This window comes from Dipodomys ordii, unplaced genomic scaffold, assembly GCF_000151885.1.
Source record: "Dipodomys ordii isolate 6190 unplaced genomic scaffold, Dord_2.0 Scaffold26, whole genome shotgun sequence".
In the NCBI taxonomy this organism is placed as follows: Eukaryota; Metazoa; Chordata; class Mammalia; order Rodentia; family Heteromyidae; genus Dipodomys; species Dipodomys ordii.
Genome location: NW_012267242.1, coordinates 14,698,043 through 14,719,836, shown reverse-complemented (window position 1 = coordinate 14,719,836; position 21,794 = coordinate 14,698,043). Strand labels below are relative to the sequence as shown.

General features: G+C 45.6%; 1 protein-coding gene across 4 annotated transcripts in view; it reads left to right on the top strand.

Annotated features, from left to right (window-relative positions):
• Window positions 1–21,794, top strand: part of Adar (adenosine deaminase, RNA-specific) — a 39,797-nt gene extending 18,003 nt beyond the window's left edge. For 2 of the 4 annotated variants that reach the window (XM_013015215.1, XM_013015212.1), the window contains exons 2-15: window positions 5,173–6,569; window positions 8,792–8,975; window positions 9,329–9,477; window positions 10,203–10,341; window positions 10,444–10,619; window positions 15,869–16,094; window positions 16,325–16,496; window positions 16,601–16,694; window positions 17,502–17,624; window positions 17,888–18,021; window positions 19,607–19,789; window positions 20,209–20,321; window positions 20,645–20,772; window positions 20,943–21,794. In XM_013015215.1, coding sequence (XP_012870669.1) covers window positions 5,875–6,569; window positions 8,792–8,975; window positions 9,329–9,477; window positions 10,203–10,341; window positions 10,444–10,619; window positions 15,869–16,094; window positions 16,325–16,496; window positions 16,601–16,694; window positions 17,502–17,624; window positions 17,888–18,021; window positions 19,607–19,789; window positions 20,209–20,321; window positions 20,645–20,772; window positions 20,943–21,189 — 2,763 coding nt within the window. In that variant the 5' untranslated portion in view covers window positions 5,173–5,874 and the 3' untranslated portion in view covers window positions 21,190–21,794. The remainder of the gene's footprint in view (window positions 1–5,172; window positions 6,570–8,791; window positions 8,976–9,328; window positions 9,478–10,202; window positions 10,342–10,443; window positions 10,620–15,868; window positions 16,095–16,324; window positions 16,497–16,600; window positions 16,695–17,501; window positions 17,625–17,887; window positions 18,022–19,606; window positions 19,790–20,208; window positions 20,322–20,644; window positions 20,773–20,942) is intronic. The other 2 variants (XM_013015214.1, XM_013015213.1) reach the window with 2 other exon arrangements.

Genomic DNA, 21,794 nt, shown 5'->3' with positions numbered 1-21,794 from the left:
CTAGCTACTCAGGAGGCTGAGATCTGAGGATCGCGGTTCAAAGCCAGCCCGGGCAGGAGAGACCGTGAGACTCCTATCTCCAATAAACCACCAGAAAACTGGAAGTGGCGCTGTAGCTCAAGTGGTAGAGCGCTGGCCTTGAGCTGAAGAGCTGAGGGACAGCGCCCAGGCCCAGAGTTCAAGCCCCACGGCAGACCAAAAAAAAAAAAAAAGAATATAGGCTTAGATATGTTTGGGTCCACACTAAAGGGAAAAAAAGAAAAGAATATTCAACCTCAGGATTACCCTAAAATGTTTGCAGCTATAGAAGGATTGCAAATGTAATTTTTTCTTTTACAATTATTTTTCTCTTACAATTATTTTTCTACAGTAACCGTGTATTATATGATACATATATCACTTAAAAATAATTCTGTGTAGTGAATTATAACTGAACTTTTAAAAATTAAAGATTATCTTTAAGTAGTTTGTTAAAAAAAAAAAAAAGGATAAGTCTAGCCGGGCCTGAGCAGGTGGCTCACACCTGTAATTCTAACTACTCCGGAGGCTGAGATCTGAGGATTGTGATTTGAAGCCAACCCTGGCAGGAAAGTCTAAGAGATTCTTTTTTTTGGGGGGGGTCCAGTCGTGGGGCCTAAACTCTGGGCCTGGCCACTGTCCCTCAGCTCTTCAGCTCAAGGCTAGCGCTCTACCACTTGAGCCACAGCGCCACTTCCAGCTTTTTTTCTTTTTGCATATGTGGTGCTGAGGAATTGAACCCAGGGCCTCAGGCATATAAGGCATGTGCTCTACCACTGAGCCACCTTCTCAGCCCTAAGAGATTCTTATCTCCAGTAAACTACTCAGAAAAAGCTGGAAGTGGGCTGTGGCTCAAGTGGTAGAGCACTCGCCTTGAGAAGAGAGAGGTTCAGGGACATGGCCTAGGCTTAGAGTTGAAGCCCCAGGATGGGCAAAAAAAGGCGGTGGGGGTGGTAAGTCCTAACCATAGGCACATTGCCTCGATTTTTCAAGAGTTGTTATTAGTTATAGTAGCTAATTAGTTATTATTTGAAAGTTATTGTGTATCTATGTATATTTTAAAGTCCTGCTTTAAAATGAAGGAAAAAACATATCTTCATGGTGCTCACAATGTAGTAAAGGCAGAGTGACTTGTCTCTTGATCCTGGACAAGAGGCCAGATTGAAGTGAGACATGCAGCAGTGGGTGTTTGATGAGTTGGTACATAGACAGTTTTCCCAGTTCCTGGACCTGAAGTGGGAGAGAAGTGGCCTTGAGAGACATCCTGGAGGAGAAGTCACCATGGGCTCAGTGAATATGTACCTGGCTGTTCTTGAGGGGGGGGAGGAGGGACTCCAGGGACTTTAGGAGTAAGAAGATAAGATTCCTTCTCCCTCCCATCTTACCTCCCCTAAAATAACTATAACAACTTGTTTTCACTTCTTTCTTTTCTCTGTGCCCATTCTGGCATGCACAGATATCAACTTGGTGCTTCCCCCTTCTCCTTTTGTTTACACAAGAGATTGTGACGTACAAGTACTCTGCAACCTGCACCTTTTGTTGTTTAACATAGTCCTACATTTTCTCTAGACAAAAACAAATAGATTTATCACATAATTTTTAAAATTATGTAAATTCGGGCTGGGAAGATGGCTAAGTGGTAGAGCGCTTGCCTTGCATGCCTGAGGCCCTGGGTTCAATTCCTCAGCACCACATAAACAAAAAGAAAAAGCCAGAAGTGGCGCTGTGGTTCAAGTGGTAGAGCGCTAGCCTTGAGCTGAAGAGCTGAGGGACAGTGCCCCAGGCCCAGAGTTCAGGCCCCACGACCGGACCCCAAAAAAACAAAAACAAAAAACTATGTAAATTCTGTTTCATAGCATGCATATATTATAATTTATTCAGCTCTTTTATATTTGCCAGATTTTGGCTGAACATAGCTGCTTAAATCTAAAAAGCCTTAGTTTAGCTAGAAACTTTAGTCACTTTGAAACAAAGTTGTTTTTCCCAAGGTCACTGAAACAGCTGATTGGGAAGTGCCCAGGATTCAGCTGTGTGAGCACTGGATGAGGTGGTAGGCGTGACATAACCCTACACCTGCCTGGTTAGTGGTGGGAGATCCAGGAGGGTGATCTGGTTGCAAAGACTCCAGTTTCTAGCACTGTTGAGGTAGGAGGAGACTGGGCCCATTGGTAGCAGTGACACAGGAATGGGAGGAAAGCTGGCTTGAAAAAAACTGCAAATTCAGGAATGTGGCATTTGCACTGATGGTAGGATGTATGAGGGGAAAATATCTAGATAATTGATCCACATCTGAAGCTCCAGCTGATAATGGCACTTGGAGGTAGTAGAATTGAGTTGTTTAAGAGAGCTAAAAGAAGAAGTCCATAGACTCTTAGGAAAGGGGTGGGAGGAGAAGAAAGAGACAGAGACAGAAGGAAGAAGAGTTGAGAGCAGACCTTTGATGCTGAGTCACTAAACCCTGGAGGAAGAATTAAAAAAAAAAAAAAAGACAGCTCAATCTTCAATGAGCTGATATGTGTTCATTAAACTTCATTATCCTAACAGTGGAAACCCAACTGAGGTTCAAGAAAGAGAATGTAGACCTAGTGGTATGGTGGTACACACCTGTTATCCCAGCTGCTTAGAAGTCAGCAATAGGACTGACATTTAAGGCCAGCCCAGGCAAAGTTAGCAAGACCTTCTCTGTAAAACCAACTTTTTGTTGTTGGTGGTGGTCATTAAGCTTGAACTCAGAGCCAGAGCATTGTCCCTGAGTTCTTTTTTTTCCTCAAGGCTAGCACTTTACCATTTTGAGCCACAGCTCCACTTCTGGTTTTCTGGTGGTTAGCTGGAGATGTGTTTCTTGAACCAGCACCAGGCTTGCAAAACAAACTTTAAAAAAAGAAAAAAAAAAAAGCACCAGATGCCAGTAACTCAGTCCTGTCATCCTAGCTACTCCGGAGGCTGGAATCTGAGGCCACAGTCTAAAGTTAGCCCTTGCAGTGAGACTTGTATCTCCAATTAACCACCAAAAACCCAGAAGCAGACCTGTGGCTAAGTGGTGGACCACCAGCCATGAGCAAAAAAGCTAAGGAACAACACCCAGGCTCTTGAATTCATTCTCCAGTACCAACATGTACACAAACACACACATAGCAAGAGGATTGGGAATGTGGCTCAAATAGTAGAGAGCTTGCCTAAGAAGCACAAGCCCTTGGTTCAAATCCCAGTTAGCCCTCCCTCCTACCTCCCCCACCCCCCCACACAAAAAAAGGAGACAGTGTGTGTGGGCCCTGTTAGCACAAGCCAGTGTCCTTTTCCATTGCCATTTGGGATCTCAGGGGAAGAAACGAGACAGTAAACCTTGAGTATAAGTGCACACTGACTGGGAGGGCCAGATAGCCAGGAGAGGGAGTATATGAGACCGAATGGGGAAAAAATGAGGGTGGCGGAGAGACTGCCACAATAGGATCACAGTGAGGAGCAGGTTCCAGCAGAGGTAGGAGTAGAAGTTGTTGAAACACAGAGAAGTAACCATCAGAAAAGAGCATGGTCCCCAAATGGCAGTCCTTAGCCAAATCTAGCCCTCTACATGGTTTTATAAATAAGGTTTTGAGATATGAACAGTATTAACAAAGCTTTATGTAGTTTGTGTGGCTGCTTTCACACTATAATGGCAGAGCAATTTAGTCCTTCCCTGAAAAGTTTGCCAGTGACTGGAAAAGAGTTTGAGTGCTTGGTGGTAGCCTGGATTAGAGCAAGGATGACAATGAAAGGGGAGCTGGAGAAGCCGTCACGTGCTGAAGGTGGAGACGGAAGATAGGAGCCCCATAGCCAAGCTACCATGATGTTGGGGAGAATGCTAAAATCCACTTGTTATGATGGGGTAGGTGTAGGGGGCAGAAGGGACACAGCTGCCCCTGTAGTCTTCAGGTGAGTCAGAGAAGGGTACATAGAAACATGCTTACTGCATGCTCTCCTCCTAAGTCTCCAAGCTCCAGGGAAAGAAATATTCTTCTAGTCCTACCAGTATCTCTTGCCTCTACCAAATAGCACTGAGGAGAAGCTGAACGCTACACTGTGGGTGGACATGGGAGGGGCACAGCAGCTCAGCTTATAAATGTCCAGCTGCATGGGAGAATTTGGGGTCTGATATCCGGATGCTCAGAAAGACAGACAGTGGAGGCAGCTATTGAAGTAGCTGGGGAAGGCAGATTGGACTGAGCTGAGGTAGTAAGAGATAGGCCCTGCCAGCCTCACATGTCCAAGTAAGTGTGGATGTGTTGGAGAAAGTGCCGGGTATCCCTTCTGAGTATCACATTGAAGTGGGAGGACAATGTGTCACTTTTATAAAGAAACCCTCCAGCTCCCCTAAAACTAAATCCTGCTCTCCCTAGATGGGCAGTGGAGCACAGATGAATCTCTGAAGTCTGCCAGTGTGTTGCATTCCTTTACAAACCAGGACTGGGGATCAGTTATAGTCAGTCAAATTTCTTTCTGTCAGTGTCATCCAAATACCAGATTTTAGATACGAAGGACTTGTGTGGCGACCAGGAAGGATGATCTAGACTGGGTTGGCAGTTCACATCTATAAGCCTAGCTACTTTGGGAAGTAAAGAGTAGAAGGTCATGAATACAAGGCTATCCTAGGCAAAGATAGAGAGACCCTTTCTGAAAAACAAAAGATTTGGCTCAAGTGACAGAGCTCTTGCCTGGCATACATGAGGCTTCGATCCTCAGTACCATGAAAAATAAAAAGAGAGGTGATTTCAACTGTTCTCTAGTCCCCACCCTCCCTTGCCATTCTAAGGATTCTGTTTTTGTCTGTTTCAAAACAAAATATAATTTGCTTGTTTTTCTTATTTTTAGAAATATAATTTTTTTTGGTAAGTGGAAAGGTTCCTTCTCGATCCTTAAAATTCTGTTGCACAGGAAGGAGTAAAATACATCACTGGGAGGCTACACTGAGCATCCAGCCGTGTGTGTCTGGCTTCCCACTCCCTTCTATGTCCCACTGATAATGGCCCCTAGATAGTGGTTAAAGATGTGTGTGAATCACCACAGCTAGGATATGAATCTGTGGCTCAGTCAACTGAGCCCATTAGGAAATCAGGAGCCACACGTCCACCATTGCAGCCCTAACTCTACCCTTTTCTCCCCCATCTTGTTCTGCAGGGCTGTTCCTTCACCAGATACCACATCCAACCCAGTCAAGGCTATGAGCACAGCAGGCACAGATGGCAGCAGCCACAGCCAGGATCTTACTCGAATAGTTTCCGGCTCCAGCAAATAGAGTTTCTCAAGGGACAGCTTCCAGAAGCACCTTTGATTGGAAGGCAGACATCATCACTACCCCCCTTCCTCCCAGGATTCTGGCCAAGGTTTCCAGGACCATCTGCCCCAGGCAGGCACCAAGAGATCTGGGGTGTCCCCAGGGGTGAACATCTCAGAAGTCAGGGGCTCCACATAAGACCCCAGCTTCCTTTGCCATGTGGTGGGGTTTTGCCACCTACAGGTGTTGAGAGGCTCTCCTCACACTTCCAGGAGCTGAACATCAGCCAGGATCAAGAGCAAAGGATCCTAAAGCTCTTGAAAGAGAAGGCTACCACAGTGCATGAGCTGGCCAGGAAGCTCAGGGCCCAGAAGAAGGAAGTCAGTCGAGTTTTATACTCTCTAGCAAAGAAGGGTAAGCTGCAGAAAGGGACAGGAACACCCCCTTTGTGGAGCATCACAACCTCATTTCAGGCCCAGGACCAGCCCAACAGCGTAGTGAATCCAGACAATCAAAGCCAGGGTGCCCCAGACTCAGAGCCCAGTTTGAAAGCTGAAGAGGAAGACCCCACATCTGACTTAGAAGATCCTCCCGAGCCTTTTGATATGGCTGAGATCAAAGAGAAAATCTGCAACTACCTGTTCAATGTGCCTAACTCCTCTGCACTGAATGTGGCTAGAAGTATTGGCTTCAGTAAGGCCCGAGATGTGAATACTGTGCTGATTGACTTGGAAAGGCAGGGTGATGTCTACAGGCAAGGGGCAACCCCTCCCATTTGGTACTTGACAGACAAGAAACGAGAGAGGATGCAAATAAAGAGAAATACACACAGTGTTCCTGCAGCTACTCCAGCTGCTGTCCCTGAGACCCAAAGAAACATGGCACTCTCCACCTGTCACTTACCCCCATCAAATAAGATGGTGACCACAGCAAAAATGGAGAATGGGCAGGGACCTGTCATAAGGTTTGAAAGCAGGAAGGAAGGCAGACCAATGAGACTGAAACCACCTGTCTATCACAATGGCCCATCAAGAGCAGGGTATGTTGACTTTGAAAATGGCCAGTGGGCCACAGATGACATCCCAGATGACTTGAATAGCATCCGTGCAGGTGAGTTTCGAGCCATCATGGAGATGCCCTCCTTCTACAGCCCTGGCTTGCCACGGTGTTCACCCTACAAGAAACTGACAGAGTGCCAGCTGAAGAACCCCATCAGCGGGCTATTAGAGTATGCCCAGTTCGCTAGTCAGACCTGTGAGTTCAACCTGATAGATCAGAGTGGACCACCTCACGAACCTCGGTAAGAGATTCCCCAAGAACTGTGCCTAGGGTTGGGTCAAGTGCTCGATCCTGCGCAGTCTCAGCTGACTTATGAGCAATGTCCCTTGTTGGCCCTTTCTTTTCCCTCTACCTTTCCTGCTTTTTGGCTAACTCATCCTTGCTTGCCCTTTCTCTGGGTTTTGTTTTGTTTTGTTTTTTGGGGGGTCCGGTCATGGGGCCTGAACTCTGGGCCTGGGCGCTGTCCCTCAGCTCTTCAGCTCAAGGCTAGCCTACCACTTGAGCCACAGCACCACTTCCGGCTTTTTTCTTTTTGCTTATGTGGTGCTGAGGAATCAAACCCAGGGCCTCATGCATGCAAGGCAAGCACTCTACCACTGAGCCACCTTCCCAACCCTTTCTCTGGGTTTTGATCAGGGAGCATAGCTCAGGCAGCCAGAATCTTGGCTGAGCAATGGGGTGCTGAATATTGACGGGAATGGAGCATCTTTAGAAGTGCTTGGCTTTTATGCATTCAAGTCACACCTGCCATCCTAAGGCCAGAGATAACATAGTAGCTAACCCCCTTTCACCACTTCCTACCCTTTCCCCCTCTTTTTGGGAAAGGGGTCCAAGAACAGCTGAGTCAGGCAAGCTGCTTATACAGCCTGAGAGTGGTTTGTGCTGCGAGCAGGTACACCCTCCTCCAAACGCCCAGCTCAGCTGCTAGGGGAAGGATGTGGACAGCATGCACAGCTACCTGCCTATCGAAGGTGGTGGTTTAGTTTTACTCCTTTCTACACAGATAGTTAGACTAGTACTTGCTCCTAAGCCAAGAAGTCAGAAATTCCCTCACTCACACAGCTATCAGGCCTTGTACTATAGCACCCGACAGACCAGGAGACAAACTGAACAGGGCAAGTAAGCACAGAAAGGCACTCTTGAAGGGCTTAGCAGGAAGCTGGAACCATTGAAGCTGAATGGCTGCAGGTTGCCACTAGAAAGAACCAGTGAGGACGAGGGAATGCCAGCAGCCTTTATACCATCACTTAACAATGGAAACACATCCTAAGGAATGCATCATTGAGTGGTTTCATCCTTGTAACAAGCATCACAGAGTACATTTATGTAGACTAAGACAGCTGCAACATCACTAAGCAATCTGATCTTCCAGGACTACTGTTGTACACGTGATCCATCCTTGGCACAAATACCATTGACTAAAACATAGTTCAGTAGCATAGGCTTGTTTCTAGGGGTGATGACCCCTCGATATGGCCCTATTCCTTATTCAGCCCTCATAGTGGCACCGAGTTGTCAAAAAAAACAGGGTATGTCTTTCCAAAAGCTTGTCAGGGTCGCGAGTGGTTCATTTCTTTTTGGGAGCCCCTCACTTGCTTCCTTTTCCTGCCGTCCCCCATTCCCAGAGGTGGAGGTCTTACAGTTCATTATTCTTTAGACTTCAGCTATAAGAAACACTGATACCATATTCAAATGTTTCCAAAGTAAGAAGTTTGACCTCCTTTTCTAAATGAAATCCCAGGAGCAAAGAGCTAAACACATTTAAAGTGTTGAACGAAAGAGACTACGACTGAAGTCCAGTGACCTTGAGCAAATGCATTTTGGTTTTTTTGCATAACATCTCACAACTCAAACAGTGAGAACGATGTACCTAGGGGTAAGTAGGGACATACCCTCCCTGCCTAAATAGCAGGCATCTGTCTTTCAGAGGCAGCTTCCTACCCTTCCTCCTACCCACTTCACCTAGTTCACACAGCAGTTCAGGCCTTGCCCCATAGGATCCTACAGATGAGAAAACTTGTTCTCACAGCTCACTCTCTGCTTTGCCCTCTCGTCACTTAATAAGGCCCTGCTAAGTGGCAGGTGCTTGAAGCTATGGGTGTCTGAAGAGCATGAGACTGGGCTATGTGACACCTTCGCTTAACTTTTAGGTCCTCCCTAGAAGAAGCTCGTCCACCACATGCTAGCAAGACTGTACTGGTGATGTTAGCCACTCACTTTTGTACAAACTCCACCATATTTCATTGTTAAGAGATAGTGACTATTGCCTGTGGCTGTGCTTAGGCTTTAAGGTGAGTCAGGCTGAGATCCCAATAGAACAGGAATTCTTTGGCCTGCCCTTCATCTCCTCCAGAAGCCAAAAACCCCTGAGTGTAGCAGAACCTTCTAGGATGGACATCTCTTTGGAAAGAGCAGAGAGATAGCCTAGCCTGGTGTTCATATGTCTAATCACTTTCCACTAAGATTTAAATTCCAAGTTGTCATCAGTGGCCGAGAGTTCCCTCCAGCCGAAGCTGGTAGCAAGAAAGTGGCCAAGCAGGATGCAGCACTGAAAGCCATGACAATTCTGCTTCGAGAAGCCAAAGCTAAGGACGGTGGAAACCTGGAAGACTTGTCCTGCTGCTCCTTGGAGGATGAGTTGGAGAAGGTGGGCGATCCATTCACTTTCCATGTCTGATCTGTCAGGATTTTAACTAGACTTCTTGAAGCCCCCTAGCCTGAACAGCCAGCACAACACTACCTTTCCAAAGCAGCCCCCAATCCTTCCTTCCTCCCATACTTAGCTCTCCTCCTGTCCCCTCCCAACCTGACGAGATTTACAGAATGCCAGGAGTTGAAAGAGGTCTGAGGACCACTGCGTCCACCCTCCTGTGTCACAGGACAACCTACTCAAGAGAAATTCTCTCATCCTCATCCCCTCTGCTGGAATAGAAAACTAAGGTTTTCTCAGCTTTATTTTTTGTTTAGTGTGTTTGGTTTTTGGTATCTCATTTTCTCCAGACAGAAGAGCCAGAGGCCTCCACCCCTTCAGCCACATCCTTATTCTCTGGGAAGAGCCCTGTCACCACATTGCTTGAGTGTATGCACAAACTGGGGAACTCCTGTGAATTCCGTCTCCTGTCTAAAGAAGGCCCTGCCCATGACCCCAAGTATGTCCCATGATCCCATCTCTCCGGAGGCTTTCTCTAAAAAAGAGGGTATCTGGGGCTGGGAAGGTGGCTCAGTGGTAGAGCGCTTGCCTTGCATGCTCAAGACCCTGGGTTCGATTCCTCAGCACCACATAAGCAAACAGAAAAAAGCCGGAAGTGGCGCTGTGGCTCAAGTGGTAGAGCGCTAGCCTTGAGCTGAAGAGCTGAGGGACAGTGCCCAGGCCCAGAGTTCAGGCCCCACGACTGGACCCAAAAAAAAAAAAGAGGGTATCTGCCAAGATGAGCCTTGCTTTACTGTGCAGTTTCTTCTGTTTCAGTGTGGAAAGTGAGGGAGAAGGGTACTTCAGGGCCTGCTTGCAGCTTGTAAAGCAGAGAATCTGGGCTTAGGAGTTCAAAAGCAGCAAGCACTAGGGAGAGTTACAGCTTTTGGGTCACTATTGGAGGAAGAAAGAGGTTCAGGACCTGGGCAGACCCACACAGCTATCTGCTTAAGGTCTGTAGACTTACCTGTTCAAGAAAGCTTCCTGGAGGAGGTAAAAAAGGCATATTGAAAAAGGTGAGTCAGGCCACGAGACACTGGGGCAGGAGGTGGGTAAAGCATACTGGCTATTCAAGGTCAACGTGACCTTGCTGAGGTTACATTAGAAGTGAAGGATTGACAGCCTGACAAAGGCACATCTCTTCAACCCAAACCACTGTGATCTGGTTTCCTCGTCTCTTGTCAGATTCCAGTACTGTGTTGCTGTGGGAGCACAAACTTTTCCCACAGTGAGTGCTCCCAGCAAGAAGGTGGCAAAGCAGATGGCTGCCGAGGAAGCCATGAAGGCTCTGCATGAGGAAGCAACCAACATGGTTGATAACCAGGTAGGATGTTTTCCTGCTTAGTTACAGTGCAGATGAGGATCCTCTGTGAGTCCCCCAGTGTCCTGATGTGTTTGTACTTCTTCTGTGGCTAATTTTCTCAAGTCTGGAGAGATGGAATCACTTGATAACTTGGAGCCCAATAAGATCGGGAGGATTGGGGAGCTGGTCAGATACCTGAACACCAACCCTGTGGGCGGCCTGTTGGAATACGCTCGCTCCCACGGTTTTGCTGCTGAGTTCAAGTTGGTCGACCAATCTGGACCTCCTCATGAACCCAAGTGAGTGTACCAGTCCTGGCTACCAGCATATGCTACCCAGAGGGGTGGCCTGTAATCCAGAGAAGAAAGGATGTATGTTAGCTGTGAAAAAGGGAAACAAGTCCAGTCCTACATGGAAGACATTCAGTCAGCCTTCTTGAGAATGTATTTTTCTCATGGGTATCAGTGGTCCTTTTAAATTTTTTAAACTAAGTTTTGTTTTTAAAAGAGAACATATGCATAGAATATCATCCAAACCATGGAAATTCTTGTTTCTATCCCCGATTTCTTTGTTTCTACTGACCCACACACTATCACCCCGAGACTTTCTAGAAGTTCCTATGCATAACCAGCATATATTTGTTCGTTTATTCATTTATTTCTTCCTTTCTTTCTTTTTTTTTTTGGTCCGGTCGTGGGGCCTGAACTCTGGGCCTGGGCGCTGTCCCTCAGCTCTTCAGCTCAAGGCTAGCGCTCTACCACTTGAGCCACAGCGCCACTTCCAGCTTTTTTTCTTTTTTGCTTATGTAGTGCTGGGGAATCGAACCCAGGGCCTCATGCATACAAGGCAAGCACTCTACCACCCTCCCAGCCCTCTTCCTTCCTTTCTTAACAGAAAATAAGCCTATATTCATATATTCACCAAAAAAAAAAACACATTGTGATTCCTTTACTTACCAATATGTCTTGGAGACCATTATAAATCAACAGATCTACAGATCTTTTGCACAGCTACACTTTATTGAATAGATGCTTCCAGCTTTAAAATTTTTATTAAATAAGAGATATAAAAGACCTTTTCCAAAATAGATACCCATGCACCACCACCCAGTTTAAGAAATAGCATGTTGCTAGTGGCATGACTTAAGTGGTAGAGCACTTTAGCAAAGCATGAGGCCCTGAGTTCAAACCTTAGGACTGCTAAAATGGACCAGGTACCAGTGGCTCATTCTTGTAATCCCAGCTATTCAAGAGAGGATTAAGCTTTGAGGCCAGTCTTGCAGGGAAGTTCTCAAGACTTCAACTTCCAAATAACCAGCAAAATCCAGCTGAAGGTATAGCTCAAGTGGTATTGTACCAGCTGAGCAAGCTTGCTGATTATAGACCTTTACCACTGTCTGGCTTATGTGCTGAGGTGGGATCTCACTAACTCTTTGTTTGGACTGGCTTCAAACTGAGATGAACTGTGATCCTCCTAATCTCTGCTCCCCAAGTAGCTTGGATTACAAGTATAAGCCACTTTGCCTGGCACTATATTCTTTTACTGTAGCTGTATTGCATTACAGTGCTCAGGCTTACCACAATTTAGTCAACCAGATCCTGTTGATGAGCTCCTGCGTTGTTTCCAAACTTGCTACTATAGATAATTCTGCAATAAATATCATGTTGATGAGCTCTTACAATTTTGATAAGTATGCCAGACTTTCCTACAATGAGATTATACCAGTTTATGCTTACACTAGCAGTATGTAAGAATGGCTTTTCTCTAGCTATCACCAGCCCAAGAGGTATGGTGTTATCAAAGTTGCTATTTTTGCCATTCTAAAATGTAAAAAGATGTCTTATTGTAGTGAAAACATTGGTCTACACTAAGGTATTTTTTTAATATTTACCATCATTAATAGATCAGAGGGGGAAAAACACATAATCCTCTCCAGAGATTCAAAAAAAAGCATTTGTAAAATTCAGATACATTCAGATTAAAAAGCCAAACTGTCAGATTTTTAAATATCTCCTTAGCACGAAAAGAATAAACATGTGATGCCAGAAGCAAGCAGCTTATATATTAATGTGCCTAGAACTGTTCCCATTAAGTATAGAGGAAAATGTAGGTGCCTATGTCATCTTACTGAGTGTGGTTCTGGGATTAATAGTATACAAGGTGCTCGCAGATTATATGAGTATGTACCTGGAACACTCATGAGAAAATCAAAGAAAGGTAGAGAGAATTGAGGAAAGCAGATGATTACAAAGCAGTGTATAAGGGCCAGGAAGGTGGCTCCGTGGTAGAGTGCTTGCCTTGCATGCCTGAGGCCCTGGGTTCGATTCCTCAGCACCACATAAGCAAAAAGACAAAAGCCGGAAGTAGCGCTGTGGCTCAAATGGTAGAGTGCTAGCCTTGAGCTGAAGAGCTGAGGGACAGCGCCCAGGCCCAGAGTTCAGGCCCCACGACCAGACCCAAAAAAAACAAAACAAAAACAAAGCAGTGTATAAGAACTAAGAGCTTTTCGGGGCTGGGAAGGTGGCTCAGTGGTAGAGTGCTTGCCTTGCATGCATGAGGCCCTGGGTTCAATTCCTCAGTACCACATAAGCAGAAAAAAAAAAAGCTGGAAGTGGTGCTGTGGCTCAAGTGGTAGAGTGCTAGCCTTGAGCTGAAGAGCTGAGGGACAGCGCCCAGGCCCAGAGTTCATGCCCCATGACTTGACCCCCCCCCAAAAAAAAAGAACTAAAAGCTTTTCTATGTACAACAACGAGCATATAGGAATTATGGTGAAGAAATTATCCTGTTACAACACAACTAAACCACCTCAGCACTGTTCTAATTGGAAAAGTATAGCCAAGTGAAATGCTATTCAAGATTATAAAGGAGGGCTTAATTAATGGAGAAAGAATTCTGTAGTTGATAGATTTGGGGATGGGGTGCTGGAGATTGAACCCATACTTTGCATATGCTAGACAAGTACTTTACCACTGAGCTACATTTCCAGCCCAAGAAAATCTATTTGAAACACAAGAGCTCTTCCAGATTAATCTCTTCATATAATGTGATCCCAATAAGAAACACTGATAAAAATTATTTTGGAGCTAGAAAAGTTGGTTCTAAAGTTCATATGAAAATAAATATATAACAGCCAGGCAAATTCAGAAAAATAAGAGCAATAAGGCAGATGTTTAAACAGTGTGCTGGTATGGAGATAGGGAGGCACACCAGTAGAATACGTTGGAATTTTTAAAAATCAAGATGGACATAAATGGGGATTTTGTACATTGTAAATTGAGGTTTCAAAGAGTGGGGAAATGATGGATTAGCACGAAAAGAATAAACAGTAATGATGATGGGCACATCTTATAAACAAGACCAGAGCGGATGCGGCTCCTTCCCTCCACGCGCATTCCACTAGACCTGAGGTTCAAATGAAAAATAAATATAATTACTGAATTACTAAAGTGGAAGCAAGAATGTTTCTAGAATCATCAAGTGGGAAAGTTTTTTCAATCAGAGCATGAAACATAAATGTCTTAGAGAACAAGGCTTGGAAACTAACTATAAGAAAAATTGGATCATAGTAATTGGACTATCTAAAATAAAACACAAAAACAAAAACACAGAAGCCTATGGGAAGCTATGATCCTCAGATTTCAGCCTCCTGAATAGCTAGACTTACAGGTATATGCTTCCAGTGCCCAGCAAATTTCTTTAATAAATAAGGTATTCTAAATAACTCTTTAATAGAAAATCTAAGGGAAACTTAGACAAAAGTATATGAAGCATACAGTCACAGAAAAAGAAACTCTGAATTGTTAATAAGAGTACTCTACTTTTATTTTTAACAAAAAAGAGTACTCTACTTTTAAAACTCAGTTTTATTGTCAAAAAAGTACTCATTACCTGACTTGTATAGCTATAACCCCTTTATGCATCATTTTCATAATAACTTGCGGGTCCTGGGGCTTGAACTCAAGGCTTAGATGCTGTCTTTGAGCCTCTTTGTGCTCAAGACTAGAGCTCTACCACTTTGAGCCACAGCACCACTTCTGGCTTTTTCTGAGTAGTTTACTGGAGATAAGAGTCTCATAGATTTTTCCTGCCCAGGGTGGCTTCGAACGATGATCCTCAGATCTCAGCCTTCAGAGTAGCTAGGATTACAAGTGTGAGCCACTGGCACCTAGCTTATAATAACAATTTTTTAATCTAAAATATTAAAAATTAAAAACTCAGTTTACACTGGTCAATGTACTTAAAACTATAGAGATGTAATCCATCATCTATATCATAGCTAAGGTTAGAGAACAATACTTTATCTTCTAGCAGGCCTTTTTTATGAAAATACACATACTTTGCATGACTGATATACTGATGTATATTTGTATGCAACATTGTTTATGGTGGCAAAAGACTTAAGATGGTCTAAAGCCCCATCATTGCAGACTGCTTGAGCAAACTGGCATGTCCACACTAAGGAATACTAGACAGTCATATAAAAGAATAGGACACATCCCTGAGGTCTGGCAGAATGAAAAGGCAAGGTATGCAGTGAGGAGAGAGCACTTGGAATGTTTTCTCAGAGGACTAAGGAAGCTAAGGAGGGATGCTTTCTTTTCATAATATGTCCTCACGATTGGAACTTTTTATTTGTGTGAGTCTTATTTTTCAATTTAAAAAGTCAGTAAGGCCAGGCACTGGTGGCTCACACCTGTAATCCTAACTACTTGAGGCTGAGACCTGAAGATCACAGTTTGAAGCCAGCCTGGACAGGAAAGTCCATGGGACTCTTATCTCCAATTAACCACCAGAAAACTGGGAGTGAAGCTATGGCTCAATGTGATAGAGCACTAGCTTTGGGCAAAAGAGCACAGGGACAGTGCCTAAGGCCTCATGACAAAACAACAACAACAACAAAAAAAAAAAGTCAAGAAGGAAAGCTCTTATAAAATACTACCTTGTTATTTAAATTTGCCTTTCTCTAATATTAGTGTCAACCATTTATGAATTTTCTTCTCTATAAACTGCCTTGCTGTCCTAATTCAATCTTTAGTGTTGTTACTGCTTATTAATATTTTAGAACTTTTCACATAATGAAAACAGTAGCCCTTTGACCAACCTACCTGGATGTAGAAAACTCAAACAAGAGGCAGCCAGGAAAGGTCCTCCACTGCCCCCCCGTGGCTGGGAAGCACTTGCCCTGTGGTGAAGCCACACAGGAAGGAAAGCGCAGTCCATCTCCCTCCAGCGGTTGTGCTACCACCTCCTTTTTCTGTGTTACAGCCATCTGTAGTTGATGGCAAGTGGTACTGGGCCGCTATTTACAGAAATACAAATTTTTTAAAAAAATATATACTTACATTTTCAAGAGTCAATTTAGAGAAAAACATTAAGGAATAGTCCAGTGACATATGGAACCAGCAAAATTCATGTGGTAATTCATGAATGACCAAAGACTGGGAAATGCTGCTAGAGAGAGCTGTCAAGATGGATGGGTCCATATGTTTGCAAAGCCAGCCGTTCCCTGGGACAGCTGTCAAGGTCTGGTGCTTGTCTCATCCCAAAGGTTCGTTTATCAAGCAAAAGTTGGAGGCCGCTGGTTTCCGGCCGTCTGTGCACACAGCAAGAAGCAAGGCAAGCAGGAAGCAGCAGATGCGGCCCTCCGGGTCTTGATTGGGGAGAACGAGAAGGCAGAGCGCATGGGTTTCACAGAGGTAACCCCAGTGACAGGGGCCAGTCTCAGAAGAACTATGCTCCTCCTCTCCAGGTCCCCAGATGCACATCCAAAGACAGTTAAGACTTCTACTTTTGCTGCTCCCTTTTCTTGGGGGGAGGGCTCTTCACTTATCATGTGAATTAGCCTTAGGCTTTAAAACTAGCTTTGTTAGGCATATGAGTGGGACAAGAGATAGGAGGCGAAGGTGACTTCCAGATCAAGGACAACATGGTCTCTCTGCTCACTGTGCAATATGGTGGACCGAGGCTGGGCTATGTGGCCCTGACCCTGCCCTTCTCCCCACAGCTGCCTCTCAGTGGCAGTACTTTCCATGACCAGATAGCTATGCTGAGCCACCAGTGCTTCAATGCGCTCACCAACAGTTTCCAGCCCTCTTTGCTGGGCCGCAAGATCCTGGCTGCCATCATTATGAAGAGAGACGCTGAGGACATGGGTGTTGTGGTCAGCTTGGGGACAGGTAAGTGAGGGGGCAAGGGCATATGGGAACTGACGATCTAGAAGTTGGAGTCATTTCTGTCTTTCCCTGATTCACTGTGATTCTTGTTCGGAATGCCTTCCCAGGGAATCGCTGTGTGAAAGGAGACTCTCTCAGCCTAAAGGGAGAAACTGTCAATGACTGTCATGCTGAAATCATCTCCCGGAGAGGCTTCATCAGGTGGGAAAGATGGGCAGCCAGTGGGCCTTGGCCACTGGGGCAGCACTCCCTGGCCTGCCCATGCAGGGGACCATGGCTCCTACACTTCCTCCCCTAAACCCCAAGTTGTGCAGCAGCTCCTTACTCCAGCAGTGGCATCCTTCATTTTGTTTTTAACTGGTTGGTTTTTGTGGGGGAGTTGGAGGGTTTTTTTTTTTTTTTTGCCTTTTCTGTTTTGGTACTGGGAATCGAACTCAGAACGTTGCACTTGCTAGGCAAGTGCTTTGCCACTGGGCTACACATCCCAGCCCAGCATCCTTCATTTTCAACTAATGCATTTGAATCCTCCCCTCTGGGACCTGGCTGCCTCCCACTGCTCAGCCAGTTTCTAAGTGCCCTCCTTTTCCTGCTGATTGCTTCATGTCCTCTCTTTAGAATACAAGGTGACCTCCGGGTTCTCAGGGCCTTGGGGATGAGGCAGCCTTCTCTGTTTGGGACCTACAATCTTGATGCCCCTGCTGGCTTTCTCCTCTAGTTCACCTTTTCTTTAATTTATGAAGCTAGAGGCTCAGGGAGAAGCAGCAGCCTCATGTAGGCTTTGAATGTGTTGATCTTGCCCTGGAATTCCCAAAGCTGCTGTAACGAGGAGCCCTGGCTAACTTTTACTTAATGCCAAGGCCTCTGATAGAATGTTCCAGCCCTTCTTTTCACCTGAAATCTGACAAGTGTGTACCACTGAGGTTTTTCCTGACATGGGCTTAGGAAGAGGTCACATCATGGAAGCCCAGAATCCAAGCTGCCATCCTAACCCAGGCTTTCCTTCTATAGGTTTCTCTACAGTGAGCTAATGAAACACAACCATCGTACTGCAAAGGATAGCATATTTGAGCTTGCTAGGGGAGGAGAGAAGCTCCAGATAAAAAAGACTGTTTCGTTCCATCTCTATATCAGGTCTGTATTGGCTCTCTTGCTGCTGGCACAAGCCCTGCCAGGCTCTCTGGCCTGGGTGTCCAAATGCTTCCCTGGCCCCTAAGTCTGATCTCAGACTGTAGCCACTCTCCACTCTGTTTGAGGTATGTATCCTGGGGGAGAATCGTACATCCATTGCCACCCATCTCCAATTTCCGTGGCAGGCTAGCTCCAGCCTCATCAGACATGGAGCCCCAAGCTGGGCCAGTCTGCATGGTGAGTTTTAATGTAGCCCTGTGTTGCAGCACTGCTCCATGTGGCGATGGGGCCCTCTTCGACAAGTCTTGTAGCGACCGCGCTGTGGAAAGCACAGATTCCCGCCACTACCCTGTCTTTGAGAATCCCAAACAAGGCAAGCTCCGCACCAAGGTGGAGAATGGTGAGTGATACATGGCATCCTTCCCACTGTAGTTGTGAGACTGGTGGTGTAGAGGGTAGTCTTAGATTCCAGGCAACAAGGTGGTGTTTACATTTACAAGACAGGAAAAATCCTGAACCGGAGGAAGATGGAGATCCTGTTTTGAATCTTTGAGCTTGAAAACCCTAGGCCCATCTGGAGCTCAGAGGAGAAAGCCTGGCTGGAAACAGAAATAGGAGGATCATTGCCCTGTGTGATTGTCATGTCCATGGGAATGGGTAGGGTGATGAGAAAGGGTGCTGAGAGCCTGCCTTCTCCTGTCTAGTTGGCTGCTGATGTTCACCTTGCCTGCTAGCTCCTCTCCTGTCCTCTAATGTCTCCCCACTGTCTCCTCACAATACTGCTGTCTCTTCACACATCAACAGTCATCTGACTGGTCCCCAGACCTAAATCAGATTATGTCAGTTAACTGCTAAATGCCTTGCAGTTTAAGCAGAGTCACCATATGACTCATGCTTCACTCCTAGGAGTTTACCCAAGAGAAATGAAGACTGGTCCACACACCAACACTAGTATGGGGCCATTGACTGCAACATTATTCACAGTAGCCCAAGTGGAAACAAGCCAAGTGTCCATCCCCTGATGAACAATAAATAGGATGTGATATGTTATATGCATACAATGCAATATTATTTGGCCATGAAAAGAAATGTAGTACATTTTATATATACAACAACATGAATGAACCTTGAAAACATGCTAATGGAAAAAGCCAGTCAGAAAAGATCATACATTGTATGATTCCATTTATATAAAATGTCCAGAATAAGCAAATCCATAGAGGCAGACAGTAAACTGTAACTGCTTAGGGTTGGGCATAGGTGGGGTTGGAGGGAAATGAGTGTCCACCAATAAGTGGTGGGAGGTTTCTTTGGGGGGATGAAATGCTCTAAAGCTGGGCGCAGTGATGGCTGCACAAACATAAAAATACTAGAAGTCAGTGAATGTCGTGTGTTAAACTGGCTAATCATATGGTATATGATTTGCATCTTGGTAGAGCTATTTCTAAACAAAGAAACCTATAGTGTTTCCCACTGTACCATGCCTGCAGGGAGAACCTCCATGACCTCCCAGCCTCTTCCTCTCTCACAGGTGCACTATTTCCTTTGTCAGCTCCCTGAACCACCACTGCCTCCGAGCCTTTGCTGTTGCTGTTCCCAGTGTCTGAAACACTCTTAACTACTCCAGCAGTTCCTTCTCCTTTGTGTCTTTGCTCCCCTGACTTTTCCACCCCAGGAGCTTCCCCATGCTATCCCCCATTATATCTCCCTCAAAGCCTCTGGAGCAAAGTTACCTTCTAGAATTCCGGAGTGTAGGTGTTGGTTTGCTTAGTTAGTGTCTGTCCATTCCAATTTGTCTCCCACACCCACAAATATCACAGGAGGACAAACTGTCCAGCATTAGGCATAGACCTTGGCACTGAGTGGGGGCGTTGCCTTGCATGAAGAGAGTCAATAGCCAATAGCCCAGGCCTCGGTAGCACAAATACTGTGCCACAGACCACAGGTTGGGTGGTCTGTGGGTCTGACCTAAGTCTCTCACATAGGGGAAGGCACGATCCCTGTAGAGTCCAGTGACATTGTACCCACTTGGGATGGCATTCGACTTGGAGAGAGGCTCCGAACCATGTCCTGTAGTGACAAAATCCTACGCTGGAATATTCTGGGTCTTCAAGGGGCACTGTTGACCCACTTCCTACAGCCTGTGTATCTCAAATCTGTCACATTGGGTAAGAGACCTGCCTTGGGAGGGGGAACCCATGTCCTTCTCAGCCCAAATCCCAGAAAACTGCATGTCATGTCTCCCCTTCCCAAAATGAGCTCAGCTAACTTGTCAGTCATGGTTTCTGCGGTCCATTACTGTGGTGACAGGAAGGCAGGTCCAGGTACCAGGTAGCAGCCTCAAGAAAGACAGGCCAGGCCGGCCTTGCCAGTGTTCAAGACTGCAGCATCTTAGTTCTTCCCTTGACCTCCTCAGCCTTTAACCTTACCTGGAACCTTCTGGTTTGTGCTTAAATATTTTATGATCTTTACACGGCATGGGTTATCACAGTCACAGCTCTTGCAGACATTCAGACTTTCTAAGCATCTCGGGCTCTTAATAGTATTTGGTCCAAACATTGGCATGTTTTTCTTTTTGTGTACCCAGGTTACCTATTCAGCCAAGGGCATCTGACCCGTGCTATTTGCTGTCGTGTGACGAGAGACGGGAAATCATTTGAGCACGGACTACGATATCCCTTTACTGTCAACCATCCCAAGGTGCTATAACCCCTTTGTATTTTCTCTTGGCATTTATCTCCTTTACAAACAGTTCTGTCAGCAGGGAAAATGTAGGCAAAGGAACCCTTGTCAGTGTGTCTAGAACTTGTCCTTTCCTTCCCCTCCCAAGGGCTTTCCTCTTAATCTGAAAGTCATCTGAATTGAGGTGGAGTTAGTGTGTCTGTAGTCTACTGAGCCCCATAGCCAAATGAAATGCTAAAGAAGAAGGCATCCTCACTCCCTCTTTCCCATGAGTTTCTGCTCCCAAAGCTTCTCCTTGAAATGTCTCTGTCTTTCTCCTATGGCTCCCATGGGATCCCTAGGTTGGTCGAGTCACTGTGTATGATTCCAAAAGACAATCTGGGAAGACAAAGGAGACAAGTGTCAACTGGTGTTTGGCTGATGGCTTTGACCTTGAGATCCTGGATGGTACCAGAGGCACCGTGGATGGGTAAGGGGGGTTGGAGGGTACGAGAAAAGCAAAGCCAAACTTAATGCCCTAAAACTGGCAAGAGTGTATTCCTCTCCTGCCAGTCCCCAGACCTTAAAGTGCCATCCACCCGCTTTGGCTCCCCACTTCTCCTGGTCCTAAGTGAATAACAACTACTTTTATTTTCCCAGACCAGGGAATGAATTGTCACGGTTGTCCAAAAAGAACATTTTCCTTCAATTTAAGAAGCTCTGCTCCTTCCGTTACCGCAGGGATTTACTGAAACTCTCCTATGGGGAGGCCAAGAAAGCTGCCCGTGACTATGAGACAGCCAAGAATTACTTCAAGAAAAGCCTGAGGGATATGGGCTATGGGAACTGGATAAGCAAACCACAGGAGGAAAAGAACTTTTACCTCTGTCCAGTACCCAATGACTGATTGCGTGGGCATTTCCCACGGGGTGGGAGGGTGGTCCATTGCATTCCTCATCACATTGATCAGGGGTCTAGGGGACTTTTTAACCCCTTTTTATTTTAATGGAACCATAATTGGTGGTTCTGAGAACTCTTGAGTTCCCATTTATCCTGCTTTCTTTGGGAGTTTTAGGTTGGGCCAGGCCAGGCCCCCTTCTCTTTTCCTGAGTAAAGAGCCAGAGATCTAAAGGAAGAGAAAAGGGTTTATCTTTTCACCCAAATCATAAGCAGTCACTGAGCACCTACAGCCATTTCCTCTTAAGTTTCGTTGTGTTTTCGGTTTTTTTCCATTTCCTTTTTCTTTGTTTGCCACACTGACCTGTTGTAGACTTGAATAGGTTCCAGGCAGTTCTTCTTGAATCATGTCAGGGACTAATGACTTCATTTATGGATTCTGCAGGCCCCTCAACTTCCCTTCCGTTCTGGGGTTCCTTCCTGTGGTCATGATCATTATGCCTCTCCTTCCCCACCCCAGAGTACTGAGACATGAACCTAAGGAATTTGGTGAAACATTTACAAGGGCAGGAGTTGAAACTGCCCTCAGTTAATTACCAGTGCCGATGGAAGTGT